Below are 25,042 nucleotides of genomic sequence, written 5' to 3'. Positions count from 1 at the left end.
GGTACACATTGTTTGGGGTCCTCAGCAAATATGACCGGGGGCTGTTGTGGCGCGCCTCAACTACAGCCGGAATCCAATGCCTGGCCTCCGGGTTTGGCAACATCCTAACACTGTCTCCCGGCTGGAGCGGTGGCAAATCTGACATAGATGGCTTGTCATGATAGTATTTTTGTTTCTCCTTCTGTGTGTCAAGGCGTGATCTCACAAGGTGATGGTCATACCGCGCAGGCATGAGAAGAGTGCGGTTGCAAGGCAGTGTGTTTCTGGGGCGTCTTCCCATTAGGAGCTGAGCCGGGGACAAGTTTATTCCTTCAAGTGGAGTGGTGCGGTAGTCTAGCAGGGCTAAGTACTTATCTGCTGACTTCTTCCAGAGCCTTTTCACTGTCTGGATCGCTCTTTCTGCCTCTCCATTGGCACGTTGGTGCTTGGGGGACACAATGTCGTGAGTTATGCCATATTCTTTGCAAAACTGAGAAAATTCCTCTGACGTGTACTGACTTCCGGAATCGCTTCGCAGCTTCTCTGGAATACCATGTCGACAAAACTGCTGCTTGAGAGCTTCGATTACAGAGCGAGCTGTAATGTCCTTGAGGCAATCCACCTCCACAAACTTGGAGTAATAATCGACCGTGAGCAAATACTGCTTTGATTCGAAGTCAAAAACGTCGCTTCCAACTTCGATGAATGGAAGATCAGGCATGTAAGTCGGCAAGAGAGGCTCCCGTTGCTGAGCGCTTTGATACTCTGCACACTTGCAACAATTCTGTACAGTTTCTTCGATGTCAGAGTTCATTGAGGGCCAATACATGACCTCACGAGCACGCTGCTTACACTTGTTCACTCCGAGGTGCGATTCATGAATCAAGCTCAGCATTCTGGGTCTGAGGCTTGGCGGGATGACAAGGCGCATGCCTTTGTAGACAACACTGTCTGAGACTGCCAATTGCGTTCTGGAGTCAAAGTACGGACGGACCTGTGCTGGGACTTCCTTTCGGGAGTCAGGCCATCCACTTGCAATGACACCGCAGAGAAGGCTCATTTGACTCAGAGTAGCTTCCTGGATTTCGAGGTATTTCCCACTCGTGATCGCAAGGAACTGGAACATGTTCACAGGCTCAAGGTCTTTCCCAGCTTCTGAGTCGGTGTCCGGTAGAGGTGCACGGGACAATGTGTCGGGGAGCACCATCTCAGAACCACGGCAGTAGTTAACCTCCAAGTCATACCGTTGAAGCTTGAGCAACATACGCTGTAAACGCATGGGAGAAGATAGGAGAGGCTTCTTGAAGATTTCCTCAAGGGGTTTATGGTCATTATATACCACTACTGATTTTCCAAAGATATAGTAGTGAAATGCTTCTGTTGCATGGACGATTGAGAGCATTTCCTTCTCAATCATAGCGTAGCGACACTCAGTATCGGTCATACTGCGTGATGTGAACGCTATAGGGTTGCCATTCTGGAGCAAACAGGCTCCTACAGCGTTTTGGCTGGCATCGGCTTGTATTTCAACTGGCTGACTTACATCGTAGTACTGAAGGACCGGGGCCGAAATACATGCTTGCTTCAGCTTCTTGAAGGACAGCTCCTGAGCTGACTGCCAGGAGAACTCCACGTCCGCCTTGCAGAGATCACGGAGAGGCTTGCTTGTGTCACTTAGGTTGGGGATAAACTTCCCTAAATACTGAACGAATCCAAGGAAACGCTTGACGCCTTGTTTGTCTGTTGGACGTGGCATTTTCTCAACTGCCTTCGTCTTGAATGGATCTGGTAGCACTCCTTCTGCAGTAAGCAGGTGGCCTACATAAGGGACTGAGGTTCGCCAGATGAGGCATTTTCGGAAGTTTAGTTGCAGGTTATAACTTGTAGCTCGTTGCATAACTCGCTTCAGTACACAGTCGTGGTGGGTGATGTCACGACCAGCAACTAAAATGTCATCCATTACCGCTGTTGCCCATTCTATCCCTTCTAGCATCTGGTCCATGATTCGCTGGAATATCTCCGGCGAGCACCTCAATCCATAAGGGAGACGCAGCCAGCGGTATCTCCCTACAGGTGTATTGAACGTGGTCAAGAATGAAGAAGGCTCGTCAAGGCGAATTTGCATGAACCCACTGCGGGCGTCAAGCACAGAAAATACTTTGGCTCCAGGGATTTGAGCTAAAACTTCCTGAACAGTTCTCATTGGGTAGTGCTCACGTTTTGTGCACTTGTTTAAGTCTTTGGGGTCTATACAGATGCGGACTTTGCCGTTGCGAAGAGCTACTACCATGGAACTCACCCACTCAGTCGGTCGTTCTACCTTCGCGATGTGACCTTCGGTGACCATCTCTTGTAGCTTGTCAACTATTTGCTCTCTCAATGCTGCAGGCTGTCTGCGAGGAGCGTGAACTACTCCCTGTGCTTCTACAAGCTTGATCCGATAAGTTCCGGGAAGAGTTCCAGTTGTCTTGGCAACTTCTGGAAACTCAGAGATTACTGCTTCCTGAGACACATTGACTAGAGGCTGAACAAGAGACAACTTATCGAGCTTGACAATGAGGCCTAGGGCTTCCGAGGTAGCGCCTGACATTACATTCTCCTGATCGAGGTCAATGACCTCAAAACTGGCTCTAACGGTCTTGTTTTTGTGAGAGAGAGGGAGTGTCACGGTACCGACAGGATGGATAGTATGGTTCGAGTATGTTTTAAGAACTTTATGCGACGATTGTAGATCGCCTGCGAGGTGCTGGACTAACTGGTAGTCGTTGAGTGTTAGTGTGTTGCACCTTGCACCCGTGTCAATCCGGAACCGAGTCGGCTGACCCAGCAACGTGACGGTCTGTGCCCACTTGTCATGAGTAGCCGTATTGATGCTTGGTTGTAGAGCGGAGATCCTTAAAATTTCAGATTCCTTGACGAGTTCTTGAGGAAGATCTACATGATCTAGACTGGTCTCCTCATCAAGGGACTTTAGGTCGCGCAGTCTCTTCCGACACGCCGCAAACCAGTGACCAGGCTTCTTGCAGTAGGAGCAGCTAGAATTAATTGCTGGACACTTGGCTTGCCTGTGCACTGACTGGCCACATTTGCTGCAGGGACCGTCATTCCGAAACCGATTCTCAGCTTTGAACAGCTCGGTGGCTTGTGTATGCCTATCAGGCTTGCTCTTACAACGTTGAGTCTGGTGCTGAGTTCGTTCGTTTTCAGATCTGAGGGCTGAGATGAGAGCATCTTCATCTCGGACTATTCTCATATGTTTCTGCGAGAGCTCTAGCTGTTGGCCAATTTCTATAGCTTTAGCTAGTGAGAGCTCCTCACCCCTATCGAGTAATTTCTCTTGGACCCTCTTATCATGGCTGCCATCAATGATGCAATCGACGATTATGTCGTCTGGGTCTTGGTAATCGCAATCCATGAGAATTATCCTCAGATCTTTTATGAAATGATCAAAAGACTCACCACTCCGCTGGCACCTTTGTTTCAGTCGGTGTCTGGCAACTCTTTTGTTCTTTCTGGGCTGCACATAGTTCTGGAATTTGTTCAGCACTTCCTGCGGGTCGTCTTTCTCTCCTTCCTCCCAAGATAGAGTTTGGTAGATTTGACGACCTTGTTCGCCGATCCACGTTCCGAGCCATCCTGCTTGACGAGGCTTCGTTATGTCTGCGAGCGGCCCTGACAAGACAAAACTGACGTGATTTCTGAACCGGCAAAACTCCTGGTAGAGATCCAGACTCTCCCAGTCGATCGAGGGATGATCAAAGTTCGGAGATGCCATATTTATGGAGACGAATGGCGGCTTATGGCGTGAATATCAACGAACTTCTGACACCATGTTACGAACTCAAGCAGACTCCATCGTGCCGGAAGCGGAAAACGCGTTTATTGACGCGGTGATGAATGATGATTCACTCGTGTCTGACGAATAAGCGCGTCCGATAAACCACAACAACAATGCAAATACAAGTCAGAATAATACGTTACAGGGGGAGATGCAGAAAATAGGGCAAAATGGAGATCGTTATGGGGCCCGCAAGGCTAACCCTCGCTCTAGCAGGGAAAATGGCCTTAAAATGCATGTTGTTGTGTGTGTTGTACTGTAATCGTGGGAATGGCATCCTCTCTCAATCTTGGCGTGTATCCACAGGATATAGCCATTTCTGTTGTTTCATAACAGTTCTCTGTAAAATGTTCCGAGCACAAAAGCGACCATTTTGTAGGCCTCAACCACACTCGGGTATTTCCAACAAACTCCATCCCATTTCTGGCCACCAACCGGATCTTTTGGTCATTAGTGTAGCGCGAGACCATCTCGGTTTGTATTACTACAACCACAAAGGACGCATCGACGATGCATATTATGTAGACATTCGAAAATTATTCGTTCATTGAGTTCAATCGTTATTCACAGACAATACGGAAATGGCGGTTGCTTCCACTTGGTGCCGTCACGGAAATGTGAAGAAGAAGAGCCTCCGGTTACCACTGCCATCTCCAGAGACCTTGATGTTCCTGTGCCCACCGTCCGCTGGTCCCGGAAACTCGTGATCCAACAAATTTACATATTACCACAAGAAAGGCAAAATGATGCCGTTACACACCAACTAATGACAGCAGACAGGACACCCGGCTTACTGTGCATTTGATTGATGAGTGATGACACACACACTAATGTAATGAATCACCGACATGACAGGTTGTCTCTCCTGGCCTCATGCCGTGCGGTGTGCACAGTGACGTGTCTGTTATGCCCCGCCCAATGTGCATATCATTAACACTGGGGCTCTTACACTTGATCAAACTTTCCCTAAATCCAAGATGACCATTAGATGATTTATTTTAGTTAATTATTCTGTTAATGGAACATAATCTATGTCCACAAAGTAAATTTAGAGGTTGGGAGAGAAAAGGAAAAGGAAATTAAGATGGGCAGAGAAATGCAACAAGTCGAAAAAAAAGTGAAGAGATGAAAATCAAAAGTGATGGAGATGCAGATAGAAAGAGATAGACGGCGAACATGAGGATGGGGCGAAAAAAATATATTAGGAGAAAAAAAAACAATGAAATGGAGATACGACCGGACATTTAAATTTTATTTGGCCATCAAGAAAAAGGTCTTTCTCCGGTTTTGATGTTTTTGTTATATTTTCATATCAAAACACACCTTTCAATCACATGTCATATTCGTTGTTTCCTCACAAGATGGAACCGACCGATTCGTGCATAATGGACACAAAATGGCGTACACGGGTCACGTGACGAGAACTTTTCCATACATCACGTCATAACTGTGTATGTATATAACTGGTTTTGTGGGGGTGGTGGAGATTTTTGAGGAGGTGAGTTTGAGGGGGGGGGGGGGGGGCGGTGTTTGTGGGGGGGAGGGGTATTTGTGGGGTGGGGGTGTTTGTGGGGTGGGGGTGTTTGTGTGTGGGGTGGGAGGGGGAGTTGTGGGGGTGGGGGTGTTTGTGGGGATGGGGGGTGTTTGTGGGGGTGGGGGGTGTTTGTGGGGCGGGGGGTGTTTGTGGGGGAGGGGGTCTTTGTGGGGTGGGGGTGTTTGTGGGGGGGGGGGGTGTTTGTGGGGTGGGGGTGTTTGTGGGGGAGGAGGGTGTTTGTGGGGGTGGGGGTGTTTGTGGGGATGGGGGGTGTTTGTGGGGGAGGGGGGGTGGGGGTGGGGGGTGTTTGTGGGGCGGGGGTGTTTGTTGGGTGGGGGTGTTTGGGGGGGTGTTTGTGGGGTGGGGGTGTTTGTGGGGAGGGAGGGTGTTTGTAGGGGTGGGGGGTGTTTGTGGGGGGAGGAGGGTGTTTGTGGGGGCGGGGGGTGTTTGTGGGGGGGGGGAGGGTGTTTGGGGGAGGGGGTGTTTGTGGGGTGGGGGTGTTTGTGGGGTGGGGGTGTTTGTGGGGTGGGGGTGTTTGTGTGTGGGGTGGGAGGGGGAGTTGTGGGGGTGGGGGTGTTTGTAGGGATGGGGGGTGTTTGTGGGGGGAGGGGGTGTTTGTGGGGCGGGGGGTGTTTGTGGGGGAGGGGGTGTTTGTGGGGTGGGGGTGTTTGGGGGGGTGTTTGTGGGGTGGGGGTGTTTGGGGGGGGTGTTTGTGGGGTGGGGGTGTTTGGGGGGGGGGGTGTTTGTGGGGTGGGGGGTGTTTGTGGGGGAGTAGGGTGTTTGTGGGGGCGGGGGGTGTTTGTGGTGGGGGAGGGTGTTTGGGGGAGGGGGTGTTTGTGGGGTGGGGGTGTTTGTGTGGTGGGGGTGTTTGTGGGGGAGGGGGTGTTTGTGGGGTGGGGGTGTTTGTGGGGTGGGGGTGTTTGTGTGTGGGGTGGGAGGTGGAGTTGTGGGGGTGGGGGTGTTTGTGGGGATGGGGGGTGTTTGTGGGGGGAGGGGTGTGGGGGTGGGGGGTGTTTGTGGGGCGGGGGGTGTTTGTGGGGGAGGGGGTGTTTGTGGGGTGGGGGTGTTTGGGGCGGGTGTTTGTGGGGTGAGGGTGTTTGTAGGGGTGGGGGGTGTTTGTAGGGGTCGGGGGTGTTTGTGGGGGAGGAGGGTGTTTGTGGGGGAGGAGGGTGTTTGTGGGGGCGGGGGGTGTTTGTGGGGGGGGGGAGGGTGTTTGGGGGAGGGGTGGTTGTGGTTGTGGTTGTGGTTGTGGTATTAGGGGTGAAAAGGGTGCTAATTAGCTAGGTCGGGCCTGGTCTCGGTGTGCCGCACATGTAAACAGTTTAGCGCCCCCGTGTGGTCACAGGCCGGCGCCCACTGGGCCTGTGGCTTGTCAACACGGTCGATTTCGGGGTCTCCGCGTTTCTTTATCCCCACCGTTCCCCGTTTCCCATCCATTGCGATCCCTGCATTTTCCAAGCGATCGTGTCCGATTCGTCCGGCCGACCTCAGCAGGCCCCGGGAGCGCCTGAGCAGCGATGGCCAGCGCGGAACCAGTATACTGCCTTTGTCGTCTGCCTTACGATGTGACACGTTTCATGATCGAATGTGACGTCTGCAAGGACTGGTTCCACGGCAGGTACGAACACACCGCCATTAATGAAGAAATGATGATGTCAAAGTGGAACGGGACCGCGGAAATGGAACCCTTCGTATTTTTCAACGCTCGGCTAGCTAGGCCTCAGCAGAGGCCTTCGCGTTTTATGAACTTGATGATCCCACAGTTTGCTTTGTATCATTGCACGTTCACCGTGGATGCAAACTCGTGCCCGTTTTAGGCGGGTTCTCCTCGCTCTTTGCATCTCTGTGTGTTTGTTTTAAACGCCTGCACCGCCTAGACTAGAGGGCCTCGTCGTGTATCGTCCGTTGTTAAACGGGTCTAACCTGAACCCCCCCATGGCTGCGTATTCCGGAATTCTTGTGAATATGAACGATGTGTTCATTGGTCCCGTTATTTTTCGTTGCTCATCCCGTTTAGCCAGCGAGGGCTGATACGGGGTCCAGCTTTATGCTTTCAAAGGTTTTGCCAAGAAAAACCTCGAAACCCCAGAACGGCACTCAGTAGAGAGCACACCTCCGTTAGGTGAACAGTTTACGTTTTGTATCCCAGAGTAGACCAGAAAATCACAATACAGAATCGCATTGATTCAAAATCATCCGTCCACAACTTTTTGAGATATCCTGCTACGTATCGTTTTTGGCCCAACTTCCAATGGTGAAGAATCACTTAAATTTTTTTACTAGCCGGATCCGGATCCGGATCTTCCCCAAAATTCAATCGATTCTTCCTTGTCACACACACAACCTCTCCACCAAGTTTGGTCCAAATCCATCCATAACTTTTTGAGATATCCCGCAATGTATCGTTTTTGGCCCTATCTTCCAATGGTGAATGAAGACTGACTTGAACAATTAAATAATTCTCATATCCGAATCCATATTCAGATCTTCACCAAAATCGAACCGAATCGTCATTGTCAGACACCCAACCTCTCCACCAAGTTTGGTCCAAATCCATCCATAACTTTTTGAGATATCCCGCAATGTATAGTTTTTGGCCCTATCTTCCAATGGTGAATGAAGACCGACTTAAACAATTAAATAATTCTCATATCCGAATCCATATTCAGATCTTCACCAAAATCGAACCGAATCGTCATTGTCAGACACCCAACCTCTCCACCAAGTTTCGTCCAAATCCATCCAACTTTTTGAGATATCTTGCTATGTACCAAAAGTGTATGGAGGTTATGTTTTCACCCCTGTCTGTCTGCTTGTTTGTCTGTCTGTGAACAAGACATCTCAAAATGTTGTGGGTGGATTCAAACGAAATTTGGGCAGAGATGTCACATACGTCACAAACGTATGTCACAATGACGAAATGATTAGATTTTGGTGAAGATGCGGATTCGGATCTGGCTAGTAGAATTTATTTAAGTGATTCTTCACCATTGGGAGATCGGGCCAAAAACGATACATAGCAGGATATCTCAAAAAGTTAATTTTTTTGTTTTTTTGTATACAGAGTCGAGGCTTGTGAAAGAGCTAACATTTATCAAACAAACAAATCAAACAAACAAGCAAACAAAGTATATAAAAAGGGGAGCGGTCGACAAGATGGGGAGAGAAGGGGAGGAAGCACACAAACACAACATTTGAGGGCAGGGACATCGGGAGATGTGTGGGAGGCAGAGGGCCTGGGGGGAGGCAGGATAGGTATAAAATGCAAGGACACCAAGGACTTCCAGGAAAGAAGACAAAAGTCACCTCAAAAAAGTGGATTTGGGGTGAAATTAGCGGGGGTAGAAAAGATCAAGGTTTTGGATTGGGGAAGATAAGAGATTGTGGTGAACAGCCGTTTTAAAGACCTGGAGGGAGGAGTGGGATTGAAGAGAGTGAGGGAGTTTGTTCCAGAGGCGGGAGAAAAGAGGAATGAAGGAGTGAAGGTGAGCAGAGAGTCTTGATTTTGGCAGTTTGACCATAAGAGGGTTGCAGGCAGATCTTGTGCGACCTGCAGGGATATTTGGGGGACAGAGCCCAGAGAGAGTTGGGGGAGCAAGGCCGGAGAGGAGTCGGTGGAAGACGGAAAGACCACCAACCTGCCTGCGGTGAGTAAGTGAAAGGCCCTCGGAGATAGCGTCATCGCGGGAGATTCCAATGATTCTGAACGCTTTGGTTTCAACAGCGTGAAGACGAGCTAGGTGTGAGGCAGGAGCACCAGCCCAGAGGGGAGAGCAGTATTCCATTGAGCTGCGGATGAAAGCTTTGTATGTGGTGAGGAGCTCAGGTGTGCCAAGGAAGGACTTCGCACGACAGAGGAGGCCCAGTCGGTGACTGGCTTTGGAGGCCAGCTTGGAAATGTGGTTTTCCCAGGAAAGATCATGGCAGATAGTGAGACCCAAAAGCTTGAATGACAGAACTTCTTGGAGAGGATTATTCACAAAGTGGATGGGAGGGTTGTCCAGTCGGTCTTTTCGGAGAGACATCGTAAGAGTGTGAGATATGTCAGGATTGAAAGACATGTTCCACTTGTTTGCCCAGTCTGTGATTTTGTCCAGGTCTGCAGAGAGTGAGGAGGCTGCAGACTGCCGATCTGAGGGATGAGGAATGGAGCGGCAGAGAGTGGAGTCATCAGCAAAGAGATAGAGAGGATTTTCAAGAGAGTCAGAGAGATCATTGATGAAGACCAGAAAAAGCACAGGGCCCAGAACACTGCCTTGGGGAACTCCAGCCTGAACAGGAAGAGGAGATGAGAGAAACCCATTCAGGGCCACACGTTGACTACGACGAGAGAGGAAGTCCGCCAGCCATGCGTGGAGATTTCCATGGATACCAAAAGATGAGAGTTTGGTGAGCAGAGCGGGGTGCCAGACCGTATCGAAGGCACGTGATATGTCGAGGGAGACAGCTCTGATTTCCTGTTTGGCATTGAGGACCTCCATCCATTGTTGAGACAGCAGAAGCAGCATGTCCAGAGTAGAGTGACCTGGTCTGAAACCAAATTGATGATCAGAGATCAAGCCATTGGCGAAGAGGAAAGATTTCATATCCGAAGCAATGATGGAATCCATGACTTTTCTGATAATTGGGAGAAGGCTGATTGGTCTGTAAAACCATTAAAAGTTGTGGACAGATTTGGACAAAAGTTGGTGGACAGGTTGTGTGTGTGACAAGGAAGAATCGATTCAATTTTGGTGAAGATTTGGATATGGATTGGGATACGAGAGTTATTTAATTTTAACTGATTCTTCACCATTGAGGGATCGGGTGAAAAGCGATATATAACATGATATTTTAAAAAGTTGTGGACGAGTTTTGACTAAACTTGGTGGACGAGTTGGTTAGGTGACGAGAACAAGCCGATTCGATTTTGCTTCAGGTCCGAATCCAGATCCGGCCTATCGGTGGGATACACAACATGAACTGTTCAGCCTGGCGGAGGTGTGCGCTCTACCGAGTGCGGTACTAGTTTAATTCGTGCAATTACCTCGCTCATGGAGTAAATTGCTACACATTTTCGTGAAAACGTGGACGAATTAAAGATCTGTTTGGCCTGGATTGTTTTCATTGAACTTGCAGTTGTTACAGGAACACTTATGTTGATTGTTTCTCTCTTGACGATGCACGCTGCATGATTTTCTCTTATGCACTGCTGTGTCTAACATTGGTTCCGGTGAATATATCGACCTTCCTTTCTTGGCATGTCAACCGATGTTTCAGCTTCATTGTGTCTCGTGACATAATGTGCAAAGCATAGCTCATTATGTAAGATAATCTGTGAACGGTGCACAAGTTAAATTGTAAATATTATTATAAAACTAGGGCATGCCCGTACTATATCTATATCTAAAATTATATCCCCCCCCTCTATTTACATGAAATGGTTTGGTCCAAAGCGAACGGCTTGCGAGTACGGTGACAATCCCCCCCCTCTATTTACATGAAATGGTTTGGTCCAAAGCGAACGGCTTGCGGAGTTTGGTAAAGAAATCGCCATAGCATGCACAAACGCGCAGGAAAGCGAAAGAATCGCAAATTAGTTTTAATTAGTTTTAAAACATAGTTTAACGGCAACATAGTTTGCCAACGTGAAATAAATGAATACGCTCTCAAATGTGCCGTCCGAGGCAGAGTCTGTTCGGCACGTTCGGCACACGTGATAGCTCGCTGCTCTCTGATTGGTTGAATCGTTTTTTGGACATAGCTCGGTAACTACTTCTCCGATTAATATGAAACCTTGAAAAGGCACATCCTCGGGTCCCCAGCAATATACCTGGCAAGTTTAAAGTATATCGGACCCGTGGTTGTCGAGAAACAGCGGTCACAGACATACAGACATACAAACATACAAACATACAAACATACAAACATACACACAGAGATTACTGGAATTATAGATAGATAACAAAATGATTGCAAAACGACGAGGCAATGGAGTTGCATGGTACTGAAGGCCCCATATCCGCTGACGACTTTGTGCATCCTTATTTGTCTTTTCTTTATTGCACTTGTTGAGGCCCATGGAAGAGCAGATGAACAGGTAGCAATGTATCGACAGCAAATGGCAGTGGGGTTGGGGTGGCAAAAATTAACCGGTGGGGATGACGATGAGCATGTGCATCGCAGCACCGAGGAATTGTAGGGGAAAGGTAAGAAAGAGCAACGTGTCAGTGGGTGTAGTGAAGCTCTTTTTAATACAAAAGATAGAGGTTTATAAAGTAGAGCTACCTGGGGAGGGCCCTGAAAATATGAGCAGCTCATTTATGTAACCTGTTTAAGCCTCGAGGTGTTGCGCTGCCATCTTACCCCTCCAGAATCACTGAATGGCCTTGATGTATTCCAGTTAAAATCGGACCAAACTGAAACGTAGTGTTTTGAAATTGATCTGCAGCACCGTCTTGTGAAGTCATATTGACAAATGAAACTGAAATCTTTTTCATGATGACAAACGAGATACAGTACTTGTGAATCTTTTTTCCCTTTACGCTGACGTCAAACTTTCCAAATACCAGGGGCAAGGTGGGTGATTTTTTTTCTTCCTTAATGCTTCATGTTTTCCATGCTCAAGTGTTGTTCGTTGCTATGAAATTTTTATGCCAATTTGTAAACTCACTAAAGCCACGACCCACAATTTTCATGTGTTAATACCATCAAGTTACCAATTATTGTTACCTTGTTACCGCTGCCATCGAAGGTTGAGGTTTCACCCCCCTATCTGTCTGTCTTTTTATCCGTTTGTCTGTGAGCATGATATCTCAAAAGGTTATGCACGGATTCAGACAAAACTTTATGGACAGGTTGGGTATGTGACGAGGACGAAACGATTCGGTCTTGGTGAAGATTCCATAATTTTAATTTAATTTTTGAGTGAATCTTCACCATTGAGAGATTGGGCCAAACACAATATATAGCATGATATTTCAAAAAGTTGTGGACGAGTTATGACGAAACTTGGTGGACGAGTTGGTTAGGTGACAAAAAACAAGCCGATTAGATTTTGGTTCAGGTCCGAATCCAGATCCGGCCTATCGGTGGGATACAAAACGTAAACTGTTCAGCCTGGCGTAGGTATGCTCTCTACCGAGTGCCCTCCTTGTTTTACCATGTACTGCTTTCTAAGAAAATTAAAATATAAACTTTGCGCCGTGTGACTATGAAATAAATCGACATGCTGTAGATTCACCGGAACGTACAATCTTGCTTCTCAGCAAAAAATATTTCCAAAAGGCTGTATTGGTAGAATGTGTGAGTTTGGGGCTAAGCTGAGCTGGCTATCACATTGTTAAATTTGGGCTTCTGGGGAGGGCGAGATGGTTGCTTGATGGCTTCAGCCTGCGCAAATGGACAGCGTAGTGCGTATGATGTCCAGGCTTTTTCAGCTCTGGTAGAGATGCCGACATCACGATGTCTGCAATGTGCAAAGTTGCTTCCTATCGACAAGGCCTGCACAAGTGAGCCCAAGTCGTGCTGCAATTTGTAACACCATTGGTATCTGTATTTCTCCCTGCTTCTCCCTGTGCAGCTGTGTTGGCGTTGAAGAACATGCAGCGATTGATATCGATCTGTACCACTGTCCAAATTGTGCAAAGCTTTATGGACCGTCTGTCAGTAAGTATATTTTGATCCTTGTTATCCCCACGAAAAAAAAGGTGGATATTTTAATCGGCTCCGTCCGTCTGGCTGTCTGGCCATCTGTAACACTATATCCGAAACAGTTGTGCAGAAATTCACCAAACTTGGTAGTTATGGTCACCACATGGCACGAATGTGTGAGAGCAGTATCATTTTTGGCTCCGCCTCCTCGGACAGGGTCAGACAGGTCAAATAACAAAAATGCAATTATGGGCACATTTAAAAACATAATTTCATGAAACTTTGTACATGTGATCTATGAACATTGGGGGATGCATGAAATGTCACAATTTTTTGGATTTGACCTCTGGTTCATCCGTTTGGACCACATGGTTCAAAACAGGGAAAAAATTAATCTCAGAATTTTATATTGGGTCATTCCTGGTGGAACCTTTGCCATCTTTCAACTTTTCTTCTGGTGGGAAGCGTGCTGATTTGCAATGGCATTCCAATTCCATCGACTTCGCTCGAGTTATTAAATCCACATCCGTATTAGGTACGTGTATGTGAGTTTTGTGAAAGTAACAATTAAGTATTTTGTCCAAAAACGCCAACAAATAATAACATTGTAAACACAGACCATCACTTTTCTTCACTGTCGCTAGGCCTTTTTTTTTTCTTTTTTTTTGTATACAAGATCGAGGCTCGTGAAAGAGCTAACATTAATCACACAAAAAGTCAAACCGACACACAAAACACAAAAAACAAGGGGAGCGGCAGACAAGATGGGGAGAGAGGGGGAGAGGAGAGGAGGAAAGGGAGAGAGGGGGAAAGACAAACACAACATTTGAGAGCAGGGACATCGGGAGAAATGTGGGAGGGCGAGGGCTTGGGGGGGAGGTGGAAGAGGTATAAAATATATGAACACTGCAAGGACTCTGGGGTGAATTAGCGGGGGTAAAAAAGATCAAGGTTTTAGATGGGGGAAGATAAGAGATGGTGGTGAACAGCTGTTTTAAAGACCTGGAGGGAGGAGTGGGATTGAAGGGAGTGGGGGAGTTTGTTCCAGAGGTGGGAGAAAAGGGGAATGAAAGAGTGAAGGTGAGCAGAGAGTCTTGATTTTCAGAATGTTGATTATTGCAGTTTCACCAGAAGAGGGTTGCTGGCAGATCTTGTGCGTCCTGCAGGAATATTGGGGGGACAGAGCACAGAGAGAGCTGGGGGCGCAAGGTCGGAGAGGAGTCGGTAGAAGACAGAAAGACCACCAACCTGCCTGCGGTGAGTGAGTGAAAGGCCCTCGGAGTTAACTTCATCGCAGGAGATTCCAATGATTCTGAAAGCTTTGGCCTCAACAGCGTGAAGCCGAGCTAGGTGTGAGGCAGGAGCACCAGCCCAGAGGGGGGAACAGTATTCCATAGAGCTGCGGATGAAAGCTTTGTACGTGGTGAGGAGCTCAGGTGTGCCAAGGAAGGACTTCGCACGACGGAGGATGCCCAGTCGACGACTGGCTTTGGAGGCCAGCTTGGAAATGTGGTTTTCCCAAGAAAGATCATGGCAGATAGTGAGACCCAAAAGCTTGAGTGACAGAACTTCTTGGAGAGGATTATTGAGAAGTAGATGAGAGGGTTTTTCAGTCGGTCCTTTCGGAGAGACATTGTAAGAGTGTGAGATTTGTGAGGATTGAAAGACATGTTCCACTTGTTTGACGAGTCTGTGATTTTGTCCAGGTCTGCAGAGAGTGAGGAGGCTGCAGTCTGCCGATCTGAGGGATGAGGAATGGAGCGGCAGATAGTGGAGTCATCAGCAAAGAGATGGAGAGGATTTTCCAGAGAGTTGAGAGATCATTGATGAAGACCAGAAATAGCACAGGGCCCAGAACACTACCTTGGGGAACTCCAGCCAGAACAGGAAGGGGAGATGAGAGAAATCCATTCAAGGCCACACGTTGCCTATGACCAGAGAGGAAGTCCGCAAGCCATGAGTGGAGATTTCCATGGATACCATAGGAGGAGAGTTTGGTGAGCAGAGCTGGGTGCCAGACCGTATGGAAGGCACGTGATATGTCAAATGAGACAGCTCTGATTTCCTGTTTGGCATTGAGGACCTCCATCCATTGTTGAGACAGCAGAAGCAACATGTCCAGAGTAGAATGACCTGGTCTGAATCCAAATTGATGATCAGAGATCAAGCCATTGGAGAAGAGGAAGGATTTGATATCCGAAGCAATGATGGATTCTATGACTTTGCTGATAATTGGAAGCAGGCTGATTGGTCTGTAGTTGCAAGGATCTGTTTTTGCACCTTTTTTGTGTAAAGCGGTGATGTTTGCTGATTTCCAAGATGCTGGCAGATGACCTTGAGCAAAAGAGAGGGTGAAAAGAACAGAGAGAGGGTGAGATGGAGCAGCAGAGCAGGATTTTAGGACCCGTGGGCTGATGCCGTCTGGTCCAGTTCCAGAATCAGAGTCGAGGTTTGATAAAAACTGCTCCACCTTGTCAGGAGAGAAGGACACAGAGTCCAGGAGCAGTTGGGTTCGACTGGGAAAGGTGGGAACAGAGAGGGATGGGTTTGGGATACAAGATTTTGAGGCAAACACAAAGTTGAGGCATTCGGCTTTGTCACGTGCAGTGTCAACTGTGTAGCCATTTGAGGTAAGGGAGGGGATGGAGGGGGAACAAACACCAGAAACGGATTTGACCAGACACCACCAGGATTTGGAGGAAGGAGACAGGTTTGAGAGTTCAATCTTGAGTGTGGAGAGATGGTGCTTCCTGGCACTCCTGACGGTAGACACACACTTGTTTCGAGCTTGGTGGAAGGAACTGAGATTGCCTTCAGTTGGATTTGCCTTCCAAGAGGCAAAGGCAAGTTGTTTCAGGGCAACTGCCACACCACAAGATTCAATGTACCATGGACGGGAGGAAGGGTAAGACAACTGAAGATGAGCTGGGATAAATCTGTGCATGAGAGAGCAGTTTGCTTTGGAAGAATTCCCAGGCAGAATTGATGTCAGAGGCAGTAGAGATGGGAGACCAGTCCAGGTGATTGATGGCTGCTTGCAGCCCGTGCCAGTCGGCCTGAGTGAAATACCAGACTCGTCGGCGCTGAGGAGGCTCTCTGAGATGGCCAGATAGATGTCCACTTTAACAAGCACATGATCAGAAGAACCGATTGGAGCAGAAGAAGAGCAGCAGACATTTGCAGGGAAGTTCGTCATAACCAAGTCCAGAAGAGAAGATACTCCATTGACTGAGATCCGGGTCGGGAAATTGACAGATTGTGTCAGTCCCAATGAGTCGCGGAAGTCCTTTGCTGAGGTGCCATGGTTGGTGAGAGATGAACCCACACCCAGCCAGCTGGCATGATGACAGTTGAAGTCGCCACATATGAGGAAGAGAGAGTTTGGATGAGTTGATAGAAGTTGGTCCATGTTGTCCGACAGCGAAATGTAAATGGAGTCATCACTGTTTGGAGGACAGTACAGAACACATATGAACAAAAGGTGGGAGTGGAGAGGAAGCCGTAGCCAGAGGTACTCCTTGGGGTGGGGTGAAGAGAGGGCAGTGCAGGGAGAGTGAGGAAGAGAGTTTTTGATAAAGATAGCCACCCCACCACCAGGACGAGGCTCAGGTCTTTCGTACCGGAGGGAGTAACCAGGAAGAGATATTAAGGAATCGGATACATCTTGAAGGAGGAAAGTTTCTGTTGAGCAGATCAAGTCTGGATTGTCAGAAGCAACCTGAATGGAGAGATCAATCAGGTTTGAGCGAAGGCCCCGGATGTTTGAGGTCTATACCGTTAATGAGGAGAGAGGGGGAGCATCGGGTGCAGGACAGGGGAGGGGAGGGGTAGGGTCAGATAAAGGGTGAGAGGGGGAGGTAGGAAGAGCAGTTGATAGTGTGTCAGAGATTACAGAAGAGTTACAAGAAAGGGAAGGATGAGGAGGACGAAAGGTTTGATGGTGATGGGATGAGGCACAGTGAGGGGTTGTTTGAGGGGGGGCAGAGGAAAGTAGAAGGTTGGGGGAGGTGGAGGTATGAGATAGAAGGGAGACAAAGTGGGGAGGAGGCAGCTTTGAGAAGGAGGTGGGAGGAGAGAGAATTTGGGAGGGATGGTTGGGGGGGAGATTTGAAGGGGAGGGGTTGGGGGCGAGTTTTGAATGGGAGGGGCAAGGGGGGAGTTTAGGAGGGGAGGGGCAAGTGGGGAGTTTAGGAGGGGAGGGGCAAGGGGGGAGATTAGGAGGGGAGGGGCAAGGGGGGAGATTTGGAGGGGAGGGGCAAGGTTGGAGATTTGGAGGGGAGGGGCAAGGGGGGAGTTTAGGAGGGGAGGGGCAAGGGGGGAGATTTGGAGGGGAGGGGCAAGGGGGAGAGTTTAGAAAGTGGATGATTAATGAAAGATGAACATTTATAACAAATTGGGTTTGTTGTGATTTTCAAGTTAGCGATTCGTTTAAGAACGATGGAGGAGGGATGGAATGAATGAGAATTTAGAGCATGTAGTGAGAAAGAATTATAAGAGATTGAATATTTTTTGTGAAATGGAATGAGTTGAAGAGGAAATTGAAAGGAGCCTTTTAAATAGGAAGAAAAACAGCGTGTTGTAATATACGACTGAATAAAACATTCCAGGGGAAAGTTTAAACATATTTAAACAGAACCGTGAAGAACAATCTTCTATTCACAAAAATACCAATGGGGAGAGGGAGCCTAGAGGGACGACCACGAGTCACTTGAACAGGGCAAAAGGTGCAAGGCAAGGGGATAATGGGGGCGGTGCGAGACAGCGCACGTGGGCAGAGGCAAAAGCACACGATGTGACAAAAGCACACGAGGAGAAAAGGATTTATTTTTGGGGGGGGGGGGGGGGGGTTGGGGGAGTGAGTTTAGAAAACGTTAGACGTTAGACAAAGAGTAGATGTTCGGTGAAGTTTGCGGGAGAAGGGAAAATCAAAAAACCTAGCAAAACCAGCGAAGGAAGGAATAAACTTCGACGGGGGAAGCCTGAGGCTGCAAGGCCTCACTCGCGCGGCAAACAGAAACGAATAATTTATGAAAGATAAACACCGAGAAACATCCAAGGGACACACTATAAGTTCAAATGCCGAAAGATAAAATACAGTTTCGACAAAATACAATTGTGAACAGACTTAACTTTGAAAACGTGGAGACCGTGTGGAGCTTCGAAAATCCGTGACGTCGTCTCCAGATCTCGCGAGACCAACTTCGAGACCAACCAAGGCCTACACTGAATATTTATCGGTTGCGTCAATCTTTGAATCCCCAGTTTGCTAAATGCCATTATTGCTATCTCTAAGTCTACCAATGTATTATACAGACCTTCTTCCACTTAGGATTCCCTTTGGCCTGCCCATGATGACATCATCGAAGCGTCTCACTTATTTTGCCTTGCAGTGCGCAGGCGTCGTCACCAAGCGGCGAAGGTTGAGGTGCTCATGGATGTTGGGAGTGGCAGTATAGGAGGAGGGATGACTGGTGATGGGCAACCTGTGCATACAGGCTCCCCAGTTTTCATCAAGGAGCTGAAAAGCCGTATGTTTCCAAGGTGGGTAACGAGTGGTCTCACTTAGTGGGTAAGAGCAGAGGGCACCACTCACCTGCATTGTTATTACTCACAGAGTACCCACTTACTTGGTGGGTCGACTCGATCACTTGCTGAAAAAAGTATCGTTTGTGTTTTGCAAGAAGACTACAGATGTTTGCGTGGTTTGCGCTTAAATGGTTCAAGATGGTATAAAATGAACATTCCTATCGTAGTTATTATCGAAGGGGTCAAAAGTGTCGAATCTCTCAAGCATGTAAAAAGGGTCTAAAAAGGTCCATGTGGTCTAAAGCTCTAAATGGTCAAGGGTCCAAGATGTCTAATCTGTCAAAGTGTAAGTGGTCTAATGGGACTTGAGAGTGAAGGGATCTAAAGGTGTCTAAAAGGTCTTAAATGTAAAAGGGGTCTTGATGATCTTGAAGGTAAAAGGGGTCTTAATCCTAACTGAACTGGGTGATTTTTAGTTTTCCCTGACTGATCTCGGCCGTCGATAATCCGATGAAATTGAAAATTAGCAAACTCATAGATCATGATGTAATGAACACAACTATAAAAAAATTTTTCCCCATAATATGTTAATTTGTCCAATTACTGCCTAATTATATTGATCTCTAATTATTCAGTATATCTTAGACAACATGTTAAAACACTCAGAATAAATTACAGGCCAATTAATATGCACCATCAGTGTCCTAATGCATGTAACATGTTTGTTGTACATAAACAAATGCAAAAAGTGCAGTTTTGTAGGACTTCTATTTAGGATTAATTGTCATGTGACACCTGAATGGTAAGTTCGATTTTGACATACTAGGGCATGCCCGTACTATATATATATCTAAAATTATATCCCCCCCCCTATTTACATGAAATGGTTTGGTCCAAAGCGAACGGCTTGCGAGTGGTGACAATCCCCCCCCTCTATTTACATGCAATGGTTCGGTCCAAAGCGAACGGCTTCCGGAGTTTGGTAAAGAAATCGCCATCGCGTACACAAACGCGCAGGAAAGCGAATGAATCGCAAATTCGTTTTTATTAGTTGTAAAACATAATGCCCAATTATTCAATTATCGCCAACGTATTTTGGCTTTTTGCAATTTAATCGCAAGGAAAAGTAGAAAGAGAAGAGGGAAAAAAAGAAAAGCCTTGCCTTGCTGCAAACAGCTGCTGCAAACAACAACAACATGGAAGGCTGCACTGTCCGGAAGTTGGCATATCGCAGTTACGATTATTTTAGTGTTAATGGCCAATTATTCAATTAGCGCCAACGTATTTTGGCTGTTTGCAATTTAATCGCAAGGAAAAGTAGAAAGAGAAGAGGGAAAAAAAGAAAAGCCTTGCATTAACGCATTAACGCTTGCATTGCATTAACGGTTCGGCACACGTGATAGCTCGCTGCTCTCTGATTGGTTGAAGCGTTTTTTGGACATAGCTCGGTAGGTACTTGTCCGATTAATTACAAACCTTGAAAAGGCACATCCTCGGGTCCCCAGCAATATACCTGGCAAGTTTCAAGTATATCGGACCCGTGGTTGTCGAGAAACAGCGGTCACAGACACACAGACAGACACACAGAGATTGCTGGAATTATAGATAGATGTTGTATCAAAACGTGTGCAAGACCCGATAGAAAAAAGTAATGAGAGGAGAATTCGAACGGCAGAAGTCAGACCACTGACATGTCTGTGATTGTGAAGTGATAGGTTAATGTACTCTGCTTAATTGCGGGAGATTTCAATGACCTTAAAGACATTGGTTTCGATGGCGTCAAGCTGAGCAAGATGTGAGGCAGGGGATCCAGCCCAGAGGGGAGAGCAGTACTCCATCAAGTTGAAGATGAAGGCCTTGTAGATGGGTAGGAGTTCAGGTGTGCCAAGGACTTTGTATGATGGAGGATGCCCAGTCGGCATCTGGCTTCGGAGTCCAACGTTGAAATGTGGTTTCCCCAAGAAAGATCATGGCTGATTGTGCGACTCAGGAACTTGAATGACTGAATGTCCGTCCTTCTGTCCATCCCACCTGTGATTTTCTGCAATTATTTTACATACTCTTTAACCTATTGAAAACTGAAAACTAACTAAAACTTGTTACATGGCGTTATTATGATAAGTTACAGAACAAGTTTGAGTTTCAAGGTGTTTCACCGATTTTTAATTTTTTTTTGTTAAAAAACAAAAAAACATTCATTGGCACCAGTAGGGGACATGTACTGCAAAGCAATTGTCGCTGTCGTTGATTTTACCTTTCTCTTCCCTTTGAACGTTTTGTGGATGTGTTTTTTGGCTTGTTTTACAGTGCTGATGAAATCCTGTTGAAACCTCATGGCAGTCAGCTGAGCATGCAATTTCTGGAGCAGTCTGGTTTTGATCTACCTATCTTGGTGGCTAAACGTGACGGTCTGGGTCTTGCTGTTCCCTCCACTTCCTTCTCTGTGTGCGATGTGGAGCAACACATTGGTATGGTGTCCCCCCCACTCATTCTATGCTTTTGTTACTTAAAGTCCTTGTCCTTGTTTGCTTCTCCATCAAGAAAACATTGACATGAACAAATAATGTAATCATCTCAAACCCAATTAGAGGATGTTAACCATTATGGTGTGGTGTGGCTGACATATTTTACTCATCAGAATGAAAGAGACCCTTGCTCTTAACTCCTGGCCATTTTATTTTGTATACCTGACCCTTTTTCTGGCCCCATTTTTTTTTTTTTTTTAAATACTTTTGACATCCCCTTCAATGCGTAACCATCCTTGCACCCACATTTCTCTGTTTTTCTCTGCTAAAGAGCTATCAAAACGTCAGTTGCACCTCATTTCCTACGATTATTAATATACTGAAACGCAAAAGAAACTTACCACCTTTGAAACCTTTAAATATCAACAATAACACTGCGTGTAGTAAATGTGTGAACTTATTTGTGGACAATAGTGTCCTCACTGTCAGACAAAACGGTCACGGATGGTCACTTGAACCTTCAATGGTCACTTCATAGCACAGCTGTTGAACAGCCGTTTTGACTGTCAGTGATTAGCCAAGGGGTACGGGATGATTTTAATGAGCTGCACGTGATGTCTTGATATTGGCTTTAAAAAGGCCAGTGCAAAATGGGCATTTCAATCAACATGCCACGATTGTCAAGGGATCAACGGCAGCGTGCCCTGGGCATGCTGCAAGGTGGACTGAGCTACCGTGAGGTGGCACGTCGCCTTGGCTGTTCACACCAGACGATATCGGCCCTGGTGGACAGAGACACCCTCCACAACTCTGCAGATGACAGACCTCGATCAGGGAGGCCAAGAGTCACCACTGCAAGGCAGGACAGGCAGATGGTCCGAAGTCACCTGCGGGATCGATTCCGTCCAGCATCCCGCACTGCGGCAGAAACTCCGGGGCGTGCAAACCCACGGATCTCCAATGATACTGCACGAAGACGACTGCATGACTATGGTCTGACTGCCAGAAGACCATACAGAGGCCCCGTGATGACGGTTGCCCATCGCCGCAACCGTCAGAGATGGTGCCAGCAGCATCAGCGGTGGACCTTGGCGCAGTGGAATGAGGTCGCTTTCAGCGATGAGTCAAGGTTCTGTGTGGACAGTCCTGATGGGCGTGAGCCGTGAGTGTGTCTGGAGAAGAACTGGCGAGCGATATGTCGATTGTTGCGTGTGTCAAGCCAACAGGTGGGGTGGCCCAAGTGTGATGGTGTGGGCAGCCATATCAGGCCGGTACAGGACGCCACTGGTGGTTGAAGATGGGAATCTTAACGCCCAGCGGTATGTGGATAACATCCTGCGACCTCATCTGCTGCCATTCCTGCTAGACCACCCAGAACTGAGAACCTTTCAGCATGACAACGCTCGTCCCCATGCTGCTCGCTTTACCACTGCATTTCTCCAAGGCGAGAACATCAACACCATACAGTGGCCTGCGCTCTCCCCTGACCTGAATCCCATAGAGCACCTGTGGGATGAGCTTGGGAGACGCGTAGTTGGCAGGGCCAGGACACGGGCAGAGCTGCTTCAGACATTGAGGACTGAGTGGGACAGAATCCAGCAGCAATCCATCCAAAGACTGGTAGGCAGTATACGCCGACGATGCACTGCCTGTATCCAAAACAATGGTGGCCATACACGCTATTGAAAGGGGACTGACATTGCACCCTGTGCTGTTCTGTACTGTAGAACAAACTGATGAGATGGTGTATCTTGGTCAAAAACTTGACATGTCATCAATAAAATGCCAATGTTTCAATTAGCAATTGTTGGTTTGTTTTATTTTGAACTGTTACAATTTTATTACATTTCAAACAAGTGGTAAATTTCTTTTGCGTTTTCGGTCTTTTTGAAGTTGGTCAAAATGGTCAAATTTTTCGGTCAAAATGCCCATTTTGCACTGGCCTTTTTAAAGCCAATATCAAGACATCACGTGCAGCTCATTAAAATCATCCCGTACCCCTTGGCTAATCACTGACAGTCAAAACGGCTGTTCAACAGCTGTGCTATGAAGTGACCATTGAAGGTTCAAGTGACTATCCGTGACCGTTTTGTCTGACAGTGAGGACACTATTGTCCACAAATAAGTTCACACATTTACTATACGCAGTGTTATTGTTGATATTTAAAGGTTTCAAAGGTGGTAAGTTTCTTTTGTGTTTTCGGTCTTTTTGAAGTTGGTCAAAATGGTCAAATTTTTCGGTCAAAATGCCCATTTTGCACTGGCCTTTTTAAAGCCAATATCAAGACATCACGTGCAGCTCATTAAAATCATCCCGTACCCCTTGACTAATCACTGACAGTCAAAACGGCTGTTTAACAGCTGTGCTATGAAGTGACCATTGAAGGTTCAAGTGACCATCCGTGACCGTTTTGTCTGACAGTGAGGACACTATTGTCCACAAATAAGTTCACACATTTACTATACGCAGTGTTATTGTTGATATTTAAAGGTTTCAAAGGTGGTAAGTTTCTTTTGTGTTTTCGGTCTTTTTGAAGTTGGTCAAAATGGTCAAATTTTTCAGTCAAAATGCCCATTTTGCACTGGCCTTTTTAAAGCCAATATCAAGACATCACGTGCAGCTCATTAAAATCATCCCGTACCCCTTGACTAATCACTGACAGTCAAAACGGCTGTTCAACAGCTGTGCTATGAAGTGACCATTGAAGGTTCAAGTGACCATCCGTGACCGTTTTGTCTGACAGCGAGGACACTATTGTCCACAAATAAGTTCACACATTTACTACACGCAGTGTTATTGTTGATATTTAAAGGTTTCAAAGGTGGTAAGTTTCTTTTGCGTTTCAGTATATAAATGGACTCTTATCAGATTTTAGTTGATAAAATCCATTTTTAACTTGTTCGGCGGTGAAGACCGGCACAATCCTTCGCGGCAACTAATAAATTGTATTGAATGGAAAGGAACGAGTCTTGCGATGTTTATTTGGCCACATTTTGACCACTTGTCATTTTTAGTTTTGTTTTGTAATCAAAATATTTTCAATTGGTTGAATTTTTTTTTTGCATTTCTTCTTGCCTATGTTTCTTGCTGTTATTAGTCCCCTATCCGGAGGGGAATATAGGTTTGCTCTCCATTTGTCTGTCCCACCTGCGGGTTTCTGCACTTTTTTCCATACTCTTTAACATATTAAACTGAAACTTCATGCAAATTGCTTCATGCAAAGCAATTCTCCCTCTTGTTTCTATTTTAATGTATAGTGGAAAAGCTAACTTATTTCTTTAAAGATAATTTATTTGTTAACTAGCCGAAAGCACCCGGCGTTGCCCGGGTTATTTTTGAATGAATTTACTACTATAATTCAGCTTTTACCCACGGCCGTAGAAGATTGACTACTATAATTCAGCTCAGCTTTTTATTGCGAAATGGGCCCAGCCTGGACAATGCGGCCTCGACAGGCCTCGCCACCTAGCCTATAACCTTCCCGGGGCCCGTCCCGACATTTTTAGTTCTTTTTGAATGAATTTACTACTATAAATCAGCTTTTACTTGCAGCCGTAGAATATTGACTACTATAATTCAGCTCAGCTTTTAATTGCGAAATGGGCCCAGCCCGGCCAAGACGGCCTCGACCGGCCTCGCCACCTAGCCTATAACCTTCCCGGGGCCCGTCCCGACATTTTATGTTTTAGAGGTTTCTTCCTATATTTCACCGTTCAGGAGATTAGCACGTGCAGACAAACAAACAAACAAACAAACAAAAGCTTTCTTTTATATATATATATAGATATTGTGACGGTTTTCAGAGACACTGGGAATGCCCATTAAACATCAGAGACACTGGGTCAGAGACACGTAGTGTAGTTATCGTTATAATTGAAATTTGAAATTCCAACTTCTTTCCTGGAAGTCCTGGCAGTGTCCATATGTTTTATACCTCTCCCACTGCCCCCTTCCCACGCCCCCCCCCCCCCCCCAAAGCCCTCGCCTTCTCTCAGATCTCTCGATGTCTCCATGTCTCTCGGTCCCTGCTCTCAAATGTTGTGTTTGTGTCCTTCCCCCTCTCTCCC

General features: G+C 46.8%; 1 protein-coding gene across 23 annotated transcripts in view; it reads left to right on the top strand.

Annotated features, from left to right (window-relative positions):
* The first annotated feature begins 6,675 nt into the window (after positions 1–6,675).
* The window catches only part of LOC137424988 (histone lysine demethylase PHF8), a 158,552-nt gene continuing 140,185 nt past the window's right edge, over positions 6,676–25,042 (top strand). For 18 of the 23 annotated variants that reach the window (XM_078776179.1, XM_078776176.1, XM_078776166.1 and 15 more), the window contains exons 1-4: positions 6,678–6,969; positions 12,913–12,998; positions 18,374–18,524; positions 20,817–20,977. In XM_078776179.1, coding sequence (XP_078632305.1) covers positions 6,869–6,969; positions 12,913–12,998; positions 18,374–18,524; positions 20,817–20,977 — 499 coding nt within the window. In that variant the 5' untranslated portion in view covers positions 6,678–6,868. Of the gene's footprint in view, positions 6,970–12,912; positions 12,999–18,373; positions 18,525–20,816; positions 20,978–25,042 lie in introns of all 23 variants that reach the window. The other 5 variants (XM_078776175.1, XM_078776165.1, XM_078776170.1 and 2 more) reach the window with 1 other exon arrangement.

Source organism: Myxine glutinosa, chromosome 4 (assembly GCF_964187855.1).
Source record: "Myxine glutinosa chromosome 4, kmMyxGlut1.1, whole genome shotgun sequence".
Taxonomy (NCBI): Eukaryota; Metazoa; Chordata; class Myxini; order Myxiniformes; family Myxinidae; genus Myxine; species Myxine glutinosa.
This window is presented reverse-complemented; position numbering and strand designations above follow the sequence as displayed.